Source organism: Sceloporus undulatus, chromosome 4 (genome assembly GCF_019175285.1).
Source record: "Sceloporus undulatus isolate JIND9_A2432 ecotype Alabama chromosome 4, SceUnd_v1.1, whole genome shotgun sequence".
Lineage (NCBI taxonomy): Eukaryota > Metazoa > Chordata > Lepidosauria > Squamata > Phrynosomatidae > Sceloporus > Sceloporus undulatus.
In genome coordinates, this window is record NC_056525.1 from 41673217 (window position 1) to 41687003 (window position 13787).

At 37.7% G+C, this 13787-nt stretch overlaps 1 protein-coding gene across 7 annotated transcripts in view; it reads right to left on the reverse strand.

Annotated features, from left to right (window-relative positions):
* Positions 1 to 13787, reverse strand: part of TOX2 (TOX high mobility group box family member 2) — a 342423-nt gene that overhangs the window by 237991 nt on the left and 90645 nt on the right. For all 7 annotated transcript variants that reach the window (XM_042461865.1, XM_042461868.1, XM_042461863.1 and 4 more), the window contains exon 2: positions 10958 to 11023. In XM_042461865.1, coding sequence (XP_042317799.1) covers positions 10958 to 11023 — 66 coding nt within the window. The remainder of the gene's footprint in view (positions 1 to 10957; positions 11024 to 13787) is intronic.

Here is a 13787-nt window from a genome sequence, read left to right on the forward strand (position 1 = left end):
CTCCCGTCACTATCACACTAGCATGCTAAAATTATCAGACACTGCGTGATGTTGCCATAATCCCATCATTATCGGGTGAATAAAGAGGAACTCTAGCACTGCTTTTTATTCACGGGACTTTCCTATGAATTAAAAGGAGTGCTACAGTTCCTCTTTATTCACCTAATAATGATGGGATTATGGTGACATCACATGATGTCATCTGATAATCTTAGCACACTAGCACAACAGTGACCTGAGCATCCTGCTATGCTCCCATCACTTTTTGCCATGTGATAATGTCCTATGACTCTGGAGACCAGGAATCCTTTCTTGGCTGTGGAAACTCACTGAGTGATCTTGGACATATCTCATGCTCTCAGCCTCAGAAGAATGCAAAGACAACCTGCCTCTGAACAAATCTTGCCAAGAGAACCCTGTGATAGTTTCACCTTAGGGCTTCCATAAGTCAGAAACAACATGACGGGACACAACAACAACAAATTGTTGTTGTCAGGTAAATGAGGAAGTAAGAGAAGGAGGTAAGGATTGAACCTTATCCGTTATATGCTCCAGTAAATTGGGAGCAGTCAGGAGAAATGAACTTAATAGAATTCATGAACTTTTTTGTACGTCTGGCAATAAGACATACAGTGGGCCCTTGGTATTTGATGGGGTTTGGTTCCAATACCCACCATGGATACCAAAATCCGTATATTGTCAGGTCCCGTTATATATAGTGGCACAGTAAACTGGTGTCCATTATATAAAATGGCAAAATCAAGATTTCCAAACAATGGATGGTTCAATTTATGGATGCAGAATCCATGCATAATGTTGGGCTGATTGTTTAAAATGTTAAAATCAAGGATTTTTTTTTGTGTGTGAATATTTTCAAGGTGTGGATTGTGGAATCAAGCCGTGGACCATGGAATGCAGAAACCATGAATGTGGAAAGCTGACTGTAGTTTATCCAGGGCATTACTTAGAAATGATGTACTAGAACTCCCATTGTTAAAAGCATCCATCCATAAATCTACCACTCTGTATTCACAGGTGGGGGGGAGCATTATCTAGAATTAGTATCAGAGTAAGATACAGAAAATTATACTAGATTTGGAGAACAGATTAGATTGGATACATTTCTGCAACTGTTTGACACTGGGCTATTCCACTTGCCCTGTAAAATCATATCAAGATGCACAATACAATTTCAGCTGAAGATATCATAAGTGATTTTACATTAAGAACTCTTAGCTCATCAGTCTGGCCACTAGACTCTGCTATATTAAAATTAAATTACACTTGGGCCACCATATTTGCAGAGACTAAGGACACAAGACTCCCATGAATGTGGAAAAATCACAAATAATTCCCACCCACCCCTGCAGAAGCCAGTTAAAGAGACAGGAGGGCAGGGGAAGAGAAGCAGGTGTGCATGCTCCTCTTTTTCCCTGCCCTCCCCTTCCTAACAGGTACATAAATGAACAACTTTGGTTGGATCCACACTGCAGAAATAATCCAAGTTGACACCACTATAACTGCTACGGCTCCATGCTATGGCATTCTAGGAATGTTAATTTTGTCAAACATTTAGGCTTCTCTGTCGGACAGGTCTGCTGCCACAATAAACTACAGTTTCCAGAATTCCAGAGTATTGAACCATGGCAGCTGAAAGAAGTGTCAAACTGGATTATTTCTGCAGTATGGATGCAGCCTGTGTGTATGCAGACCAGACCAGAAATTTGTATAGTACATTCTGTAAAGCAGTGAATACAATTCAGGTTATGTTAGGTTTCTTTTTCAAATGACTTCAGAGTTCATACACAGCTGAGCTGCATTAGAGATGACTTCAGAATTAACCAGCGGCCGATTGGGGGAGAGAGGTTGACACACAATAATGTTAACCAGACAATATCTTAATAGATACGTTGAATTAATAGAACTTGTTAGTTCAACACTTAACATATAGATTCATAGAATCGTAGAGTTGGAAGAGACCACAAGGGCCATCCAGTCCAAGCCCCTGCCACGCAGGAAATCTCAGTCAAAGCATCCACGACAGATGGCCATCCAGCCTCTGCTTAAAGACCTCCAAAGAAGGAGACTCCACCACACTCCGAGGGAGTGTATTCCACTGTCAAACAGCCCTTACTGTCAGGAAGTTCTTCCTAATGTTGAGGTGCAATCTCTTTTGCTGTAGCTTGCATCCATTGCTCTGGGTCCGAGTCTCTGGAGCAGCAGAAAACAAGCTTGCTCCCTCCTCAATATGACTTCCCTTCAAGTATTTAAACAGGGCTATCATATCACCTCTTAACCTTCTTTTCTTCAGGCTAAACACCCCCAGCTCCCTAAGGCGTTCCTCATAGGGCATCGTTTCCAGACCCTTCACCATTTTGGTCGCCCTCCTTTGGACACACTTCAGTTTCTCAATGTCCTTTTTAAATTGTGGTGCCCAGAACTGGACACAATATTCCAGGTGGGGCCTGACCAGAGCAGAATAGACTGGCACTATTATTTCCCTTGATCTAGACACTATACTTCTATTGATGCAGCCTAAAATTGCATTGGCCTTGTTAGCTGCCGCATCGCACTGTTGACTCATGTTCAACTTGTGGTCTACTTGGACTCCCAGATCCCTTTCACATGTTGTCTCTTTAAGCCAGGTGTCCCCCATCCTATATCTGTGCATTTCATTTTTCCACCCTAAGTGCAGTACCTTACATTTCTCTGTGTTGAATTTCATTTTGTTAGCTGTGGCCCAGCTTTCTAGTCTATTCAGGTCATTTTTAATTTTGATCCTGTCCTCTGGGGTATTAGCTATTCCTCCTAATTTAGTGTCATCTGCAATCTTGATAAGTATGCCCCCAATTCTGTCATCCAAGTCATTGATAAAGATGTTGAATAACACTGGGCCCAGGACAGAGCCCTGTGGGACCCCACTGGTCACTTCTCTCCAGGATGAAAATGAGCCATTGTTGAGCACTCTTTGGCTTCAGTCAGTCAACCAATTACAAATCCATGTAACAGTTGCCTTGTCTACCCCACATTTTACAAGCTTGTTTGCAAGAATGTCATAGGGAACTTTGTCAAAGCCCTTACTGAAATCAAGATATACTATATCCACAGCATTCCCTTCATCTACCAAGCTGGTAATTTTATCAAACAACAAGATAAGATTTGTCTGGCATGACTTCTTTCTCTGAAACCCGTGTTGACTTTTTGCGATTATGGCATTGCCATCTAGATGTTCACAGACTCTCTGTTTAATTATCTGCTCCAGAATTTTTCCTGGTACTGATGTCAGACTAACTGGACGATAATTGTTTGGATCCTCTCTTTTTCCCTTTTTGAAGATGGGGACAACGTTTGCCCTCCTCCAGTCTGCTGGGACTTCTCCTGTTCTCCAGGAGTTTTCAAAGATTATTGCCAATGGCTCCGATATTACATTTGCCAGTTCTTTTAATACCTTTGGATGGAGTTCATCTGGTCCTGGAGACTTAAATTCATTTAGATTAACAAGGTATTCCTCTACTATCCCTTTACTTATTCTGTGCTGAAATTCCCCTATTCTGTCCTCTGCTCCATTATCCTCAGGTTGAGCACCCTTTGCCTTTTCTGAGAAGACTGAGGCAAAGAAGGTGTTGAGTAATTCTGCCTTTTCTTTGTCTTCTGTTAGCATTTTGCCATCTTCTTCATGTAGTGGCCCTACCGCTTCCTTCTTCTTCCTTTTGCTGCGGACATATCCATAAAAGCCCTTTTTGTTGTTCTTAACCTCTCTAGCAAGCCTGAGTTCATTCTGTGCTTTAACTTTTCTGACTTTATCTCTACACGTGCTAGCTATTTGTTTGAATTCCTCTTTGGTGATTTCCCCATTTTTCCATTTCTTATACATGTTTCGTTTAAAATTTAGCTCAGTTGAAAGTTCCTTAGTCATCCATCCTGGGTTCTTGAAACACCTCCCATTTTTCTTACTCACTGGAACTGTTTTAAATTGTGCCTTCAGTATCTCCCTTTTGAGAAAGTCCCATCTGTCTTGAACTCCCTTATCTTTTAGTATTCCTGACCACGGGATCACCCTCAATACTTCTCTAAGCTTACTGAAATCTGCTTTCCTAAAGTTTAGAATGCGTGGCTGACAAAGCCTGGTTTCTCCTTTCCACTGTATAACAAACTCCAGGAGAACATGGTCACTTCCATCTAAGGATCCCACCACTTGCACTTCATTAACCAAGTCATCCTTGTTGATTAGTATCAGATCCCCTTTTTGCCTCTTCCACCTTTTGGACAATGAAACTGTCTCCCAGGTAAGTGAGGAATTTACTAGACCTTGAGGATTTGGCTGAGTTTGACTTCCAGCAAATATCAAGACAGTTGAAGTCACCCATCACTACTACATCTCTCCTTTCTGAGTGTGTGGTCATCTGTTCTAGAAAGGAATCATCCAGTTCCTCCATCTAACTGGGGGGGGGCTATCACAGACTCCCACAATAACATCTTTGTTGTTTCCCTGCCCTTTAATTTTTATCCAGATGCTCTTCACCTGGCTGCCAGGACTGATGTCCTGGATCTCTTCACTGGTGTAAATGTCCCTGACATATAGGGCTATTCATATATATTTGAACATAAGTCAACCTCATGTATAAGTCGAGGCCAGGTTTTGGGGCCAAAATTAGGGATTTTGATATGGCCCATGCATACGTCAAGGGTAAAACATAGAGTCTCAGCAGCCTTCCTCCCCCTCAGCAAACAGCTGGGTTGGGGAAGAAACTTGAGGGTCAAGCTCCTGCCCTTCTTCCCCCTCAAAGCCTGGCTATCCCCTCAGAAGACAGCCAGGCTGGAGATGAGGGTTCGGGGGCAAACACTTGCCCTGCCTTTTCATCCCCAGCCCGGCTGTCTCCCGAGGGGCAGCTAAGCTGGGGATGAGGCTTCGGGGTTGAACATTTGCCCTGCCTCCTCCACTGGGAGACAGCCAGGCTGGGGAGTTACCGAACTGACCTGTGTATAAGTTGACCCAGGTGTTTTTGAGTTAATTTTTTTTTTGCAAATTTTTAAAAACTTATACACAAGTATACATGGTATGTAAATTTAATGGATTCAATGGGCCTTCTCTATTTGGTGTAATAACTGAATACTGTGCATAGCATTTAAATTTTAGTTAATTTGTCTTTCTAAATTTTTTGTGGTTATTGTTTTGATTAACTATTTCGGCACACATATTTTCTCCCTCCTTCTCCCCCCTCTCTCCCTCCATCTGGGTTTTCTGAGTTTTACTGTAGTTGCCATGGACTAAAAAATAAAGAACAGAAAGTACAACACACTTCTTCCTTCAACATGTATTACAAGCAATAGACAACACACTGCAGAAATAATCCTGTTTGAAATTGCTTTAACTGCCCTGGCTCAGTACTAGGGAATCCTGAGAATTCTGGCACCAGAGTTCTCTAACAGAGAAGGCTAAATGTCTCACAAAACTACAGTTCCCAGCATTGAGCTAGGGCAGTTAAAGCAGTCTTGAACTGGATTATTTCTGCACCAATAAGACAAAAATAGTAATGGCAACCATAGTGGGACAATCATTTTTCATCACAAAATTCATGAACAGTGTTTCACAACTGCCCCAGTTATACCGCAACATTAAGCAAAAGGGAGTTATATTAATTACCTATTAGACTTCAATTCCAATATGTGAATGCAAAATATAAACATAATTCCATCAGATCTTAAGAAGATGTCTATAAATTGCATTTCTTCCTCATAATTTTGCCAACATTGAATAGGATAAGATCAGGTCCCCATTCAGACATACTTTAACAATGGCATGATCATCTTACCTAATATGTATTATACGCATTTTGTATTCTACTGTTGGGGCCCAAGTACAAAAAGGATTTTAACTACCGATAGTCATCCCAGTCTACTATACCAAACTGTTTTCAGTCTCAACAAAGCCTACTTATCCATTTTATATTCTGCATGGTTACAAAGTATTCCTGGTCCTTGGATTGGGATTCTTTGACTTTTCTTCATGCTTTAGTATGTAAAATTATTGCTTATGTTTTCTCAACAAAAGAATAGTCAGAGCATCTAACTGCTTTCATTATTCATGCTCTATTAATAATACACTTTGAGTTTCATTCAGAAGTGCACCAGGAAACTTCTGTTCCTAGTGACTTACACAGATGCAGTTCTGATGCTAATGAATTTCTTTTATTTGGCCTGACCTTGATTTGCAACAAAACAAATAGTTCACTTGCTTTATTATGCTCAGAATTTAGATATGGGGAGGTGTTTTTTTTCAATATTTCACCAGATCTTTTATGTAGATTCCTTCAGAATTTGTATAGAAGCTACATAGAAATGGGTACCAATTTTACAAAAAATAATTCCCTCATGGCTTTGTTAAACCCTCACACCCAAACCCAATGCCACTTTAGCCATCAGGAGCTCATGTGCTGCTTAATAAGCTTAGAAAGGCTTATAGGATGCTATCCTATCTGTTATGAGGTCAGAAGATTATGGAACCAAGCTGAAGTTAATGGGATTGAGTGCATGTTTAAAGAATAGTATATAGTTGGAAGAACTCACCTGCTCAAATCTTTCGACATCTTTCCCATGGAAAAATTATGTTACTTCTTCTTTATCCATCTTTCATAAGCAGATTAAGATGTTCCTTTTCTGTTTGTTTATTCAAAAACTGAGTATGGACACACTTTGCTCTGCTCTGCTATTTATTTGTTTTGCTTTTACACTGGGCCTTTGGTATCCACTAGGGTTTGGTTCCAGAACCTCTCATAGATACCAAAATCTGTGGATCCTAAAGTCCCACTAAAATAGCAAAATTTGCTTTTTGAAATTCATAATCTTTGGAATATTTTCAAGCCATGGATAGCTGAATCCATGGATTTAAAAAATCAGTAGATATGGAGGGCTGAATATATTATATTTTCTTCATTTGTAATTATATTATGATTTTAAATTATTATGTTTTGAGAATCATTATCAAAATGTATGTTCAGTATACAGTGGGCCTTCCACATTCACTGGGATGAGCACAGGACCCCCTTGAAAATGGAAAAACTGCAAATAATCCCCCCCTCCCAAGATAACACTTCTCTAGGAATCTCTAGGTTCTCCAGCACTATAGTTGACATCTGGAGGAAACTGACTGCAGAGTCATGCTGGAGGACCTAGAGATTCCTAGAAAGAACATATTAATCAAATCAGTGAATATTCAAATCCACAAAAGTCAAAGCCATAATAGTCTCTTATTTCTTAACATAATCCTCCAAAATGTGGAGGGCCAACTGTACAATGCTGCAGGATGTTTCCCCTTTCTACAAATATACAATGCAAAAACATATTTTAAAAACTGAACCATCAAGAATGAGAAGAGAAGCAATATTAGCAAAGCTTATCAGATCCTTTTTGACAGTGAAGGGGAAGGAGCTAAGGTCATATGTTCCCTAGTCAAAGTAAGCAGACTGAATAACAGACATTTTAACATAACAGACACAAGGGTATTTTTAAAAGCAAGGTATGACTAGTTTCTTTTTCTGGAAAGAACCAAGGCATCAGTTGCCTGCACAGACATTTGTCTTTACTAGAACACTGATAGGTTACAATTACACCACTACATTCTTATGCATCATAACCTGGATATCAAGGAACACAGTTGGATTTTACAGAAGAATTTAAAGAAAAAAGTATGGAGAAAAACCCAGCAAACAATTAATGCAATCTCTCCTTGGCACATCACCAAGAGAAGCGATTTGCACACAAAGTGAAGCAAAAAGGAGCAATGGCAAAAGCCATTAATTAGTTAACTGACAAGCTAACTAGCTTCTGGCTTCATCTCCAGAAGGACTAGGTTTCCATCTGAATCCTCTCCCCACTCCTGCTTTTGTGTTTTTATTTACATCTGTAAGCCAGCAGTTGTTAATGCTTTTCTGTTCATAGAACACTTTACAATTTGATGTTTTAACAGATAAAATCACAACTGTATAGCAAGCTTGGCAGAAGTAGTCAACTGCAAAAAATATTTCTGAGTGGGAGTAAATTCAACCTCAGAAAAGTGGAAGAGGACCTGTATCTCTTTACCTACAACACTGTGATTCCCTGATACATGAGTAACTGAATTTAGGTGGCAAAATCATTTTTAAACCAAGGTTAAAATCTTACAAAAACAAGGGACTCTACTGAATCTGATCATTATTTTCTTAGGAAAATTCTTCTGGAAAGTTTATTTTATTTATTTATTTATTTATTTATTTGTTAAAATTGCATGACTTTGAAAATAGTAGTTAACACCATTTTATGTCTTAGGTTTAACATTAGTTTTAAATCATAGTCATTCTCTGATCTACGTGTGAATCAAACACTTCACTTAAGAATTCAGATATATGGACAAGACCCCTGGCAGAGTAGTCTCAGTAGCAAGAACATATTGCAACCTTGTCCTCAAAAAGAGAGATCTGCTTTCAAGGAAAAACGATTACAATATTATGTGTCTGGATACAAATCCTCATGAAGGATTATATTGTGCAGAGCATACTACTGTACATTTCAATGACACAGACTGACATTAAGCACTACATTACAGAGAATGTATTTTGCAGCCTCCACTGGAGCAATCAAAATTTACTGGAGACAAAAAAGCAGAATTAAAAATATCTGCTGCTTATCTGCTCAGCTATGCCAAATAGTGATCTGGGCAACTGGGACACTCAGAGTCACTGGAAGTCCTGCTATGGCTGCATGTGCCACTTTTATAGCCTGGGGATCTTGAGCTCCAAAAAGCTATGTACAGTATTCATATGTCAGACCTCTCACATCACTTCTTACATGCAATAGTCAGACCTTACAATTGCTGTAAAACCGAAGGCCAAGAGAAAAGAACATATTGGTAGTCTAAGTTTACCACTAGTCTTATTGTTTATTTGATCAAAAAAGAAAAATGTATTATTTAAAATATTTTATATTTTTTCCTCAATAAATTAGAATCTAACTGCTTGATTTAGATTGGCATTTTATGCACTGTGTTGTTCTTCTTTTTAAGTTCAATTTGTTCACCTTCAGTACTGTATGTACTTCAATTTGCGATTTGAAAATGAGAAATTAGACTTCTTCATCTTCAAATGTGATATTACTTTTGTAGGGGGTGCAAACACTGACCCAACATTTCCAAGGGGCTTGGGGCATAGAAAAGTTTGAGAACCACTGGCCTAGATTCAAATCAAGACTTTGTTCATTGATGCCGCTGTGGGTCTTACCTCATGCTGCTTTATATACTGTATAAGAGAAAATAAATTTAGACAAATCAAGATTTTTTGAAAATAATGATCAAGTTATTATGAAAACATGGGATCTGATTTACAATGATATTTTTACAGACAACATTATGAAAGATTTAAAATAGATTTTAAATATTGTTTTACTTTAAAATGGGCAAATCTGAATTCAAGACATTATTGTGCTCAAATGATGAGAAATTATTAGTCAAAATGTAGACAATAACATATAAAATAAAAATGTAAGACAAAATTAATGAATATATGGCGAAATGGGCAAAAAATGCTGGGTAAAATATACCAATAGCATAATGGGAAAATATGTGGAAGAAAGGATTAAAGTTCACATTGATGATTTGAAAGAATATTTCTATAAAATGATATAATGTTGGTATTTAACTCTTAACAGGATTTATAAATGTTCTCAATGATTTGTTGGAATAAAGGAAAAGGAGACTTTTTCTCCTATGTGATAGACTTATCATGTGGCTAAGAAATTTCTCCATTACATGATATAATGGAGAAGATATTAAAAGAAAAATTTCAATTCAAACCCAAATTCTTTTTGCTTGGACTGATAGAAGAAAAAGGAGGAAAAGAACAACAGAAGAATATTAAATATATGACTACAGCAGCCAGACTAATCTATGCACAAAGATGGGGAAAAAAGATATAGTCTTGACAGAAGAGGTTTGATTATTGAAGTTATATAATCTTGTAGAAATGAATAAATTCACCAATCTTATAAACATAAAAGATTTAGATGGATTTTAAAAAGACTGGGTGTTACTGACTGATTTTACAGAGCAGGAAGTGCAATATTTTAACTATGGGATTTGATATTATGATATTTGATACAATTTTAACATGTAGAAGTCTCATGCACATGTGTAACTGTGACTGAAAGTTAAGTAGAAAAAAATTATATTTTTGTTCATACCAGAGAAAAAGGTTTTAGCAATAAATATAACCATATTTTGGAAAGTTGGAAGGCACTGTTTCCCTTGTCTGTTTGTGTTTTGCAGATGGATGGTGGGGGGGGGGGGGTTAGTTTTGGGAATTGCTCTTATATGTATTTTAAATAAAAGAAACACTGTTGATGTGTTTTTCTCTTCTTTTAAATATTATTTCTGTTTGTTTGTTGTATGTAAATATGTTTAACATACTTTTTTTAAAAAAAAATAGAAAAGTACATATAGACCTTAAGGCACAGGAAGACTGGCCATTAAGATTAAGAAGCCCCCACACCAGAAGGCTTTCCCATGCAGTACATATGATTAAAGGAATATTGTGGGAGAAAGGTGGGATATAAATCCTTGAAATAAATAATTAATAAATAAATTTATCCAAAATAATTAATCCCCATTTTAGTTGTGCTATTTTTCATGTACGCGATATCAAAATGTTACAAAAAGAATGTGACATCAGATACAGGTGAGTATCTTTCCTTTAGTAACTACTGGCTTTTCATAAAGTAATTGAAGTTAAACATGAAACAAGGCTTCTTCTGTCAATGCTCTTCTGAAATTATAGAAGACTTTGCATAGCCTGTGAAAACATTTATGGGGATGCTGACCTCAGAGGTTATATTTAACAGGTACATTTTACAATACTGTGTCCTTAGAAATGCACAGGAGAGTTATTAGCTTTCATTAATATCCTGCATATGAACAGATTATTAGTTTTACCTGATTCGCTGAAAGGAACTCCTGGTTATTGTCATTCATTCCCATATACATGTTCTCTCCGTCAAACTAGAAAGACAGAAGAAACCAGATGTTACCAAGATGCTGAGCATGATGCTACCAGCCTAAAGAAAATGCTCTTTTGCAATAGTAAAACAAAACAGTTTAGATGCAAAATACCACTTTATTTCATTGCTTCACTGGCTACAAAACAGCATCAAATGAAACAGCAGTGTTCTTGTAGAAAATTGTTATGTACTCTGCCAAAGTATCATAAACAAAAAACAAAAAAAAAATGACCTTGCAGTGAAAAAATCCCCAGTTACTTTTAAAAAGTAACCTGTTCCAGATATTCGTTACAATGCTGAAACAGTAACTTCCTGCTGGTACTTGTTGCAACAGGGGAGAGGGCAACTCAATTTGTTATATGTCATGTTGCCCTTTACCTATTACTTTGCATCTTTTTAGAGAGAGAAAATGTAGTACTGTATTGATCACAGAATGACATATAATTTGAAAATCCCTGTCAAAATTCCTCTAAAAGTGTCCTTTTAAAATAACTTTTGAAAATAACTAAATAAGCAGATACTTTTATTTATGTCTCCAGTACAGGAGGCATCTGCGCCATACAAATACCGCAGTTTGATACTACTTTTGGTGCTGTAGCTCCATCATATAGAATCCTAGGATTTGAAGTTTTGAGAGGCACTAACACTCTCTAGCAGAGAAGGCTATAGGCATTGTAAAACTACAAATTCCACGATTCCATAGGATTGAAACTACAGTGCTTAAATTAATGTCAAACTGCATTATTGCGACAGGTGCACCCACAGTCACTCCTACTCATTAACTTATTTTAGAAATGAGAGTTAACCCTCATTACTAATAAATAAATAAATAACCAGTTTAGGATAACTTCTTTGCTTGGTGACACTTTGGAGCTTTGGGAGTCCCCCCAAAGGTGGTCCCTGAGAAAGGGTGCCTAATGATACCAATCAATAAACCATGGATCTTTCCCTGCTAAATGGATTTCCTGTGGTAAGAAGAAATGGAAGAAGCAGTGCAAAACCCAATGGAAAACCCAGGAAGGTCACCAATGCAAAACGACAATGTTTGGACAGACTTGCTAAAAGAGACCAGACAGTTGCACAATGAAGTCTCATTTAGAAGTACCATAGGATACAAAGTCTCGTGTGCATGTGACTGAAACTATATGAAGGGAAGATTCAACAGTTTACAGCAGGGCTTTCTCTCCTTCTAGTCAACAATAAAAGGAAAGGACAGAGAAGGCACAATAAAGGCTTGTGCATTTTAAAACTAAATACAGCATTTGGAAGCAAGTCCAACTACATTATTTCTTACAAAACAAACTGTTGATTACAATTCCAAAGTAAGAATTAATTATTCAATAAAGAGAATCCCAAAAGGACTGGGAAGGTCATTTGAGATAAAGATTAACTTATGCTCCTGCTCCCTCCCACTTTATAACATGACTCTTGTTGATTGAAATCTGATTCCTCTGAATTTCTAAGAAGCAAGGTAGCAGAATAAATATATAATTAGCAAAGAATCACATCAGAAAGGCAAGACTGGTTTAAACTACAGGAAACTAGAAGCAAGTGTTATGCCTTTTCAGATACATGTCCCTATTGTGAAGGCCACTAATCTCTTTTACACACCTGTATAGCTGAATGAAGAGTCTACAATAAGCCCAAAACAGGACTTAAAGAACCATGCTTCCAAATGGAGGGGGATACCTTAAAGACTAATGTAATGTTTTGGTTGTGTGGTTTTATTGCTGTTGTTGTTTTGCTTTGTTTACTTTTGGTGCAAGCTTTCAGAACACTTCATTAGGTGCATGAAAACATAAGCCAAGTAACGTTTGTTAGTCTTTAAAGTTCCACGGGAACTTGTGCAATGTAGTGATCTGTGTTAGATCTGAACTCAGGAAACCCGAATTTGAATCCTCCTTAGCATTGAAAACCTGCTGGGTGTCCTTTGGTAAGTCACACTCTCTCAGCCTAAGAAAAAAGCAATAGGAGAGCTTCTCTGAATAAATATTTCAAAAGAAAATCAGTGGCAGAGTCAACAGAAGTCAGAGTCAACTTGAAGGCACAGCACAACAAAAGCTTCACAAAACTCTTTGTTCATTTACTGCAACTGACTGACATAATTGCTCCAGAACATCTTCCAGAACAGAACCACTTTCAACCAGTTTCAAGCATTCCTTGTTTATTTCATCTGAGCATCCAAAAAAGCTGGTGTCATGATATAGCTAGAGATTATCTTTTTTAAAAAAAAAAAATCAGACTTTTTATTGAAGAGATGGAAAATAGAACAAATGAGCTTTTTATCGAGCAACCTTGCTAGTACACCTATTTAAGCGTTTGGCTTTCACAAAATTCTTTATCAAACAACTATTTTGGCCACTGTAAGGCTTCAACTACATGCTACTTGGGCATGAATGGGCTGGCAAGTGGGCTGAAATGTTACAGAGGAGTATTTGTAGTGGACTGAAGTCATGGTGCTTACCCCTTTCCCACCATCTGTTGTTAATTACATGTCATATTGTGTGCCAAGGGATCTTGCAGCACCTTTGAGACTGTGTGAAAGAAGCTGTAGCATGAGCAGTGATAGACTTGATCTACTTCCTCAGGCATAGACCAGTTCTACAAAAGCTCATGCTACAATTTCTTTTGCACAGTTAGTCACAAAGGTGCTGCTACAGTAGATCCCTTTGTTTACTGATATTCCAGACTAACATGGTTATGTCTCTCAATGTCATGTCACAGTAATTGCAGGTAGATACAATTAATTATTTGATTCTTCCCAA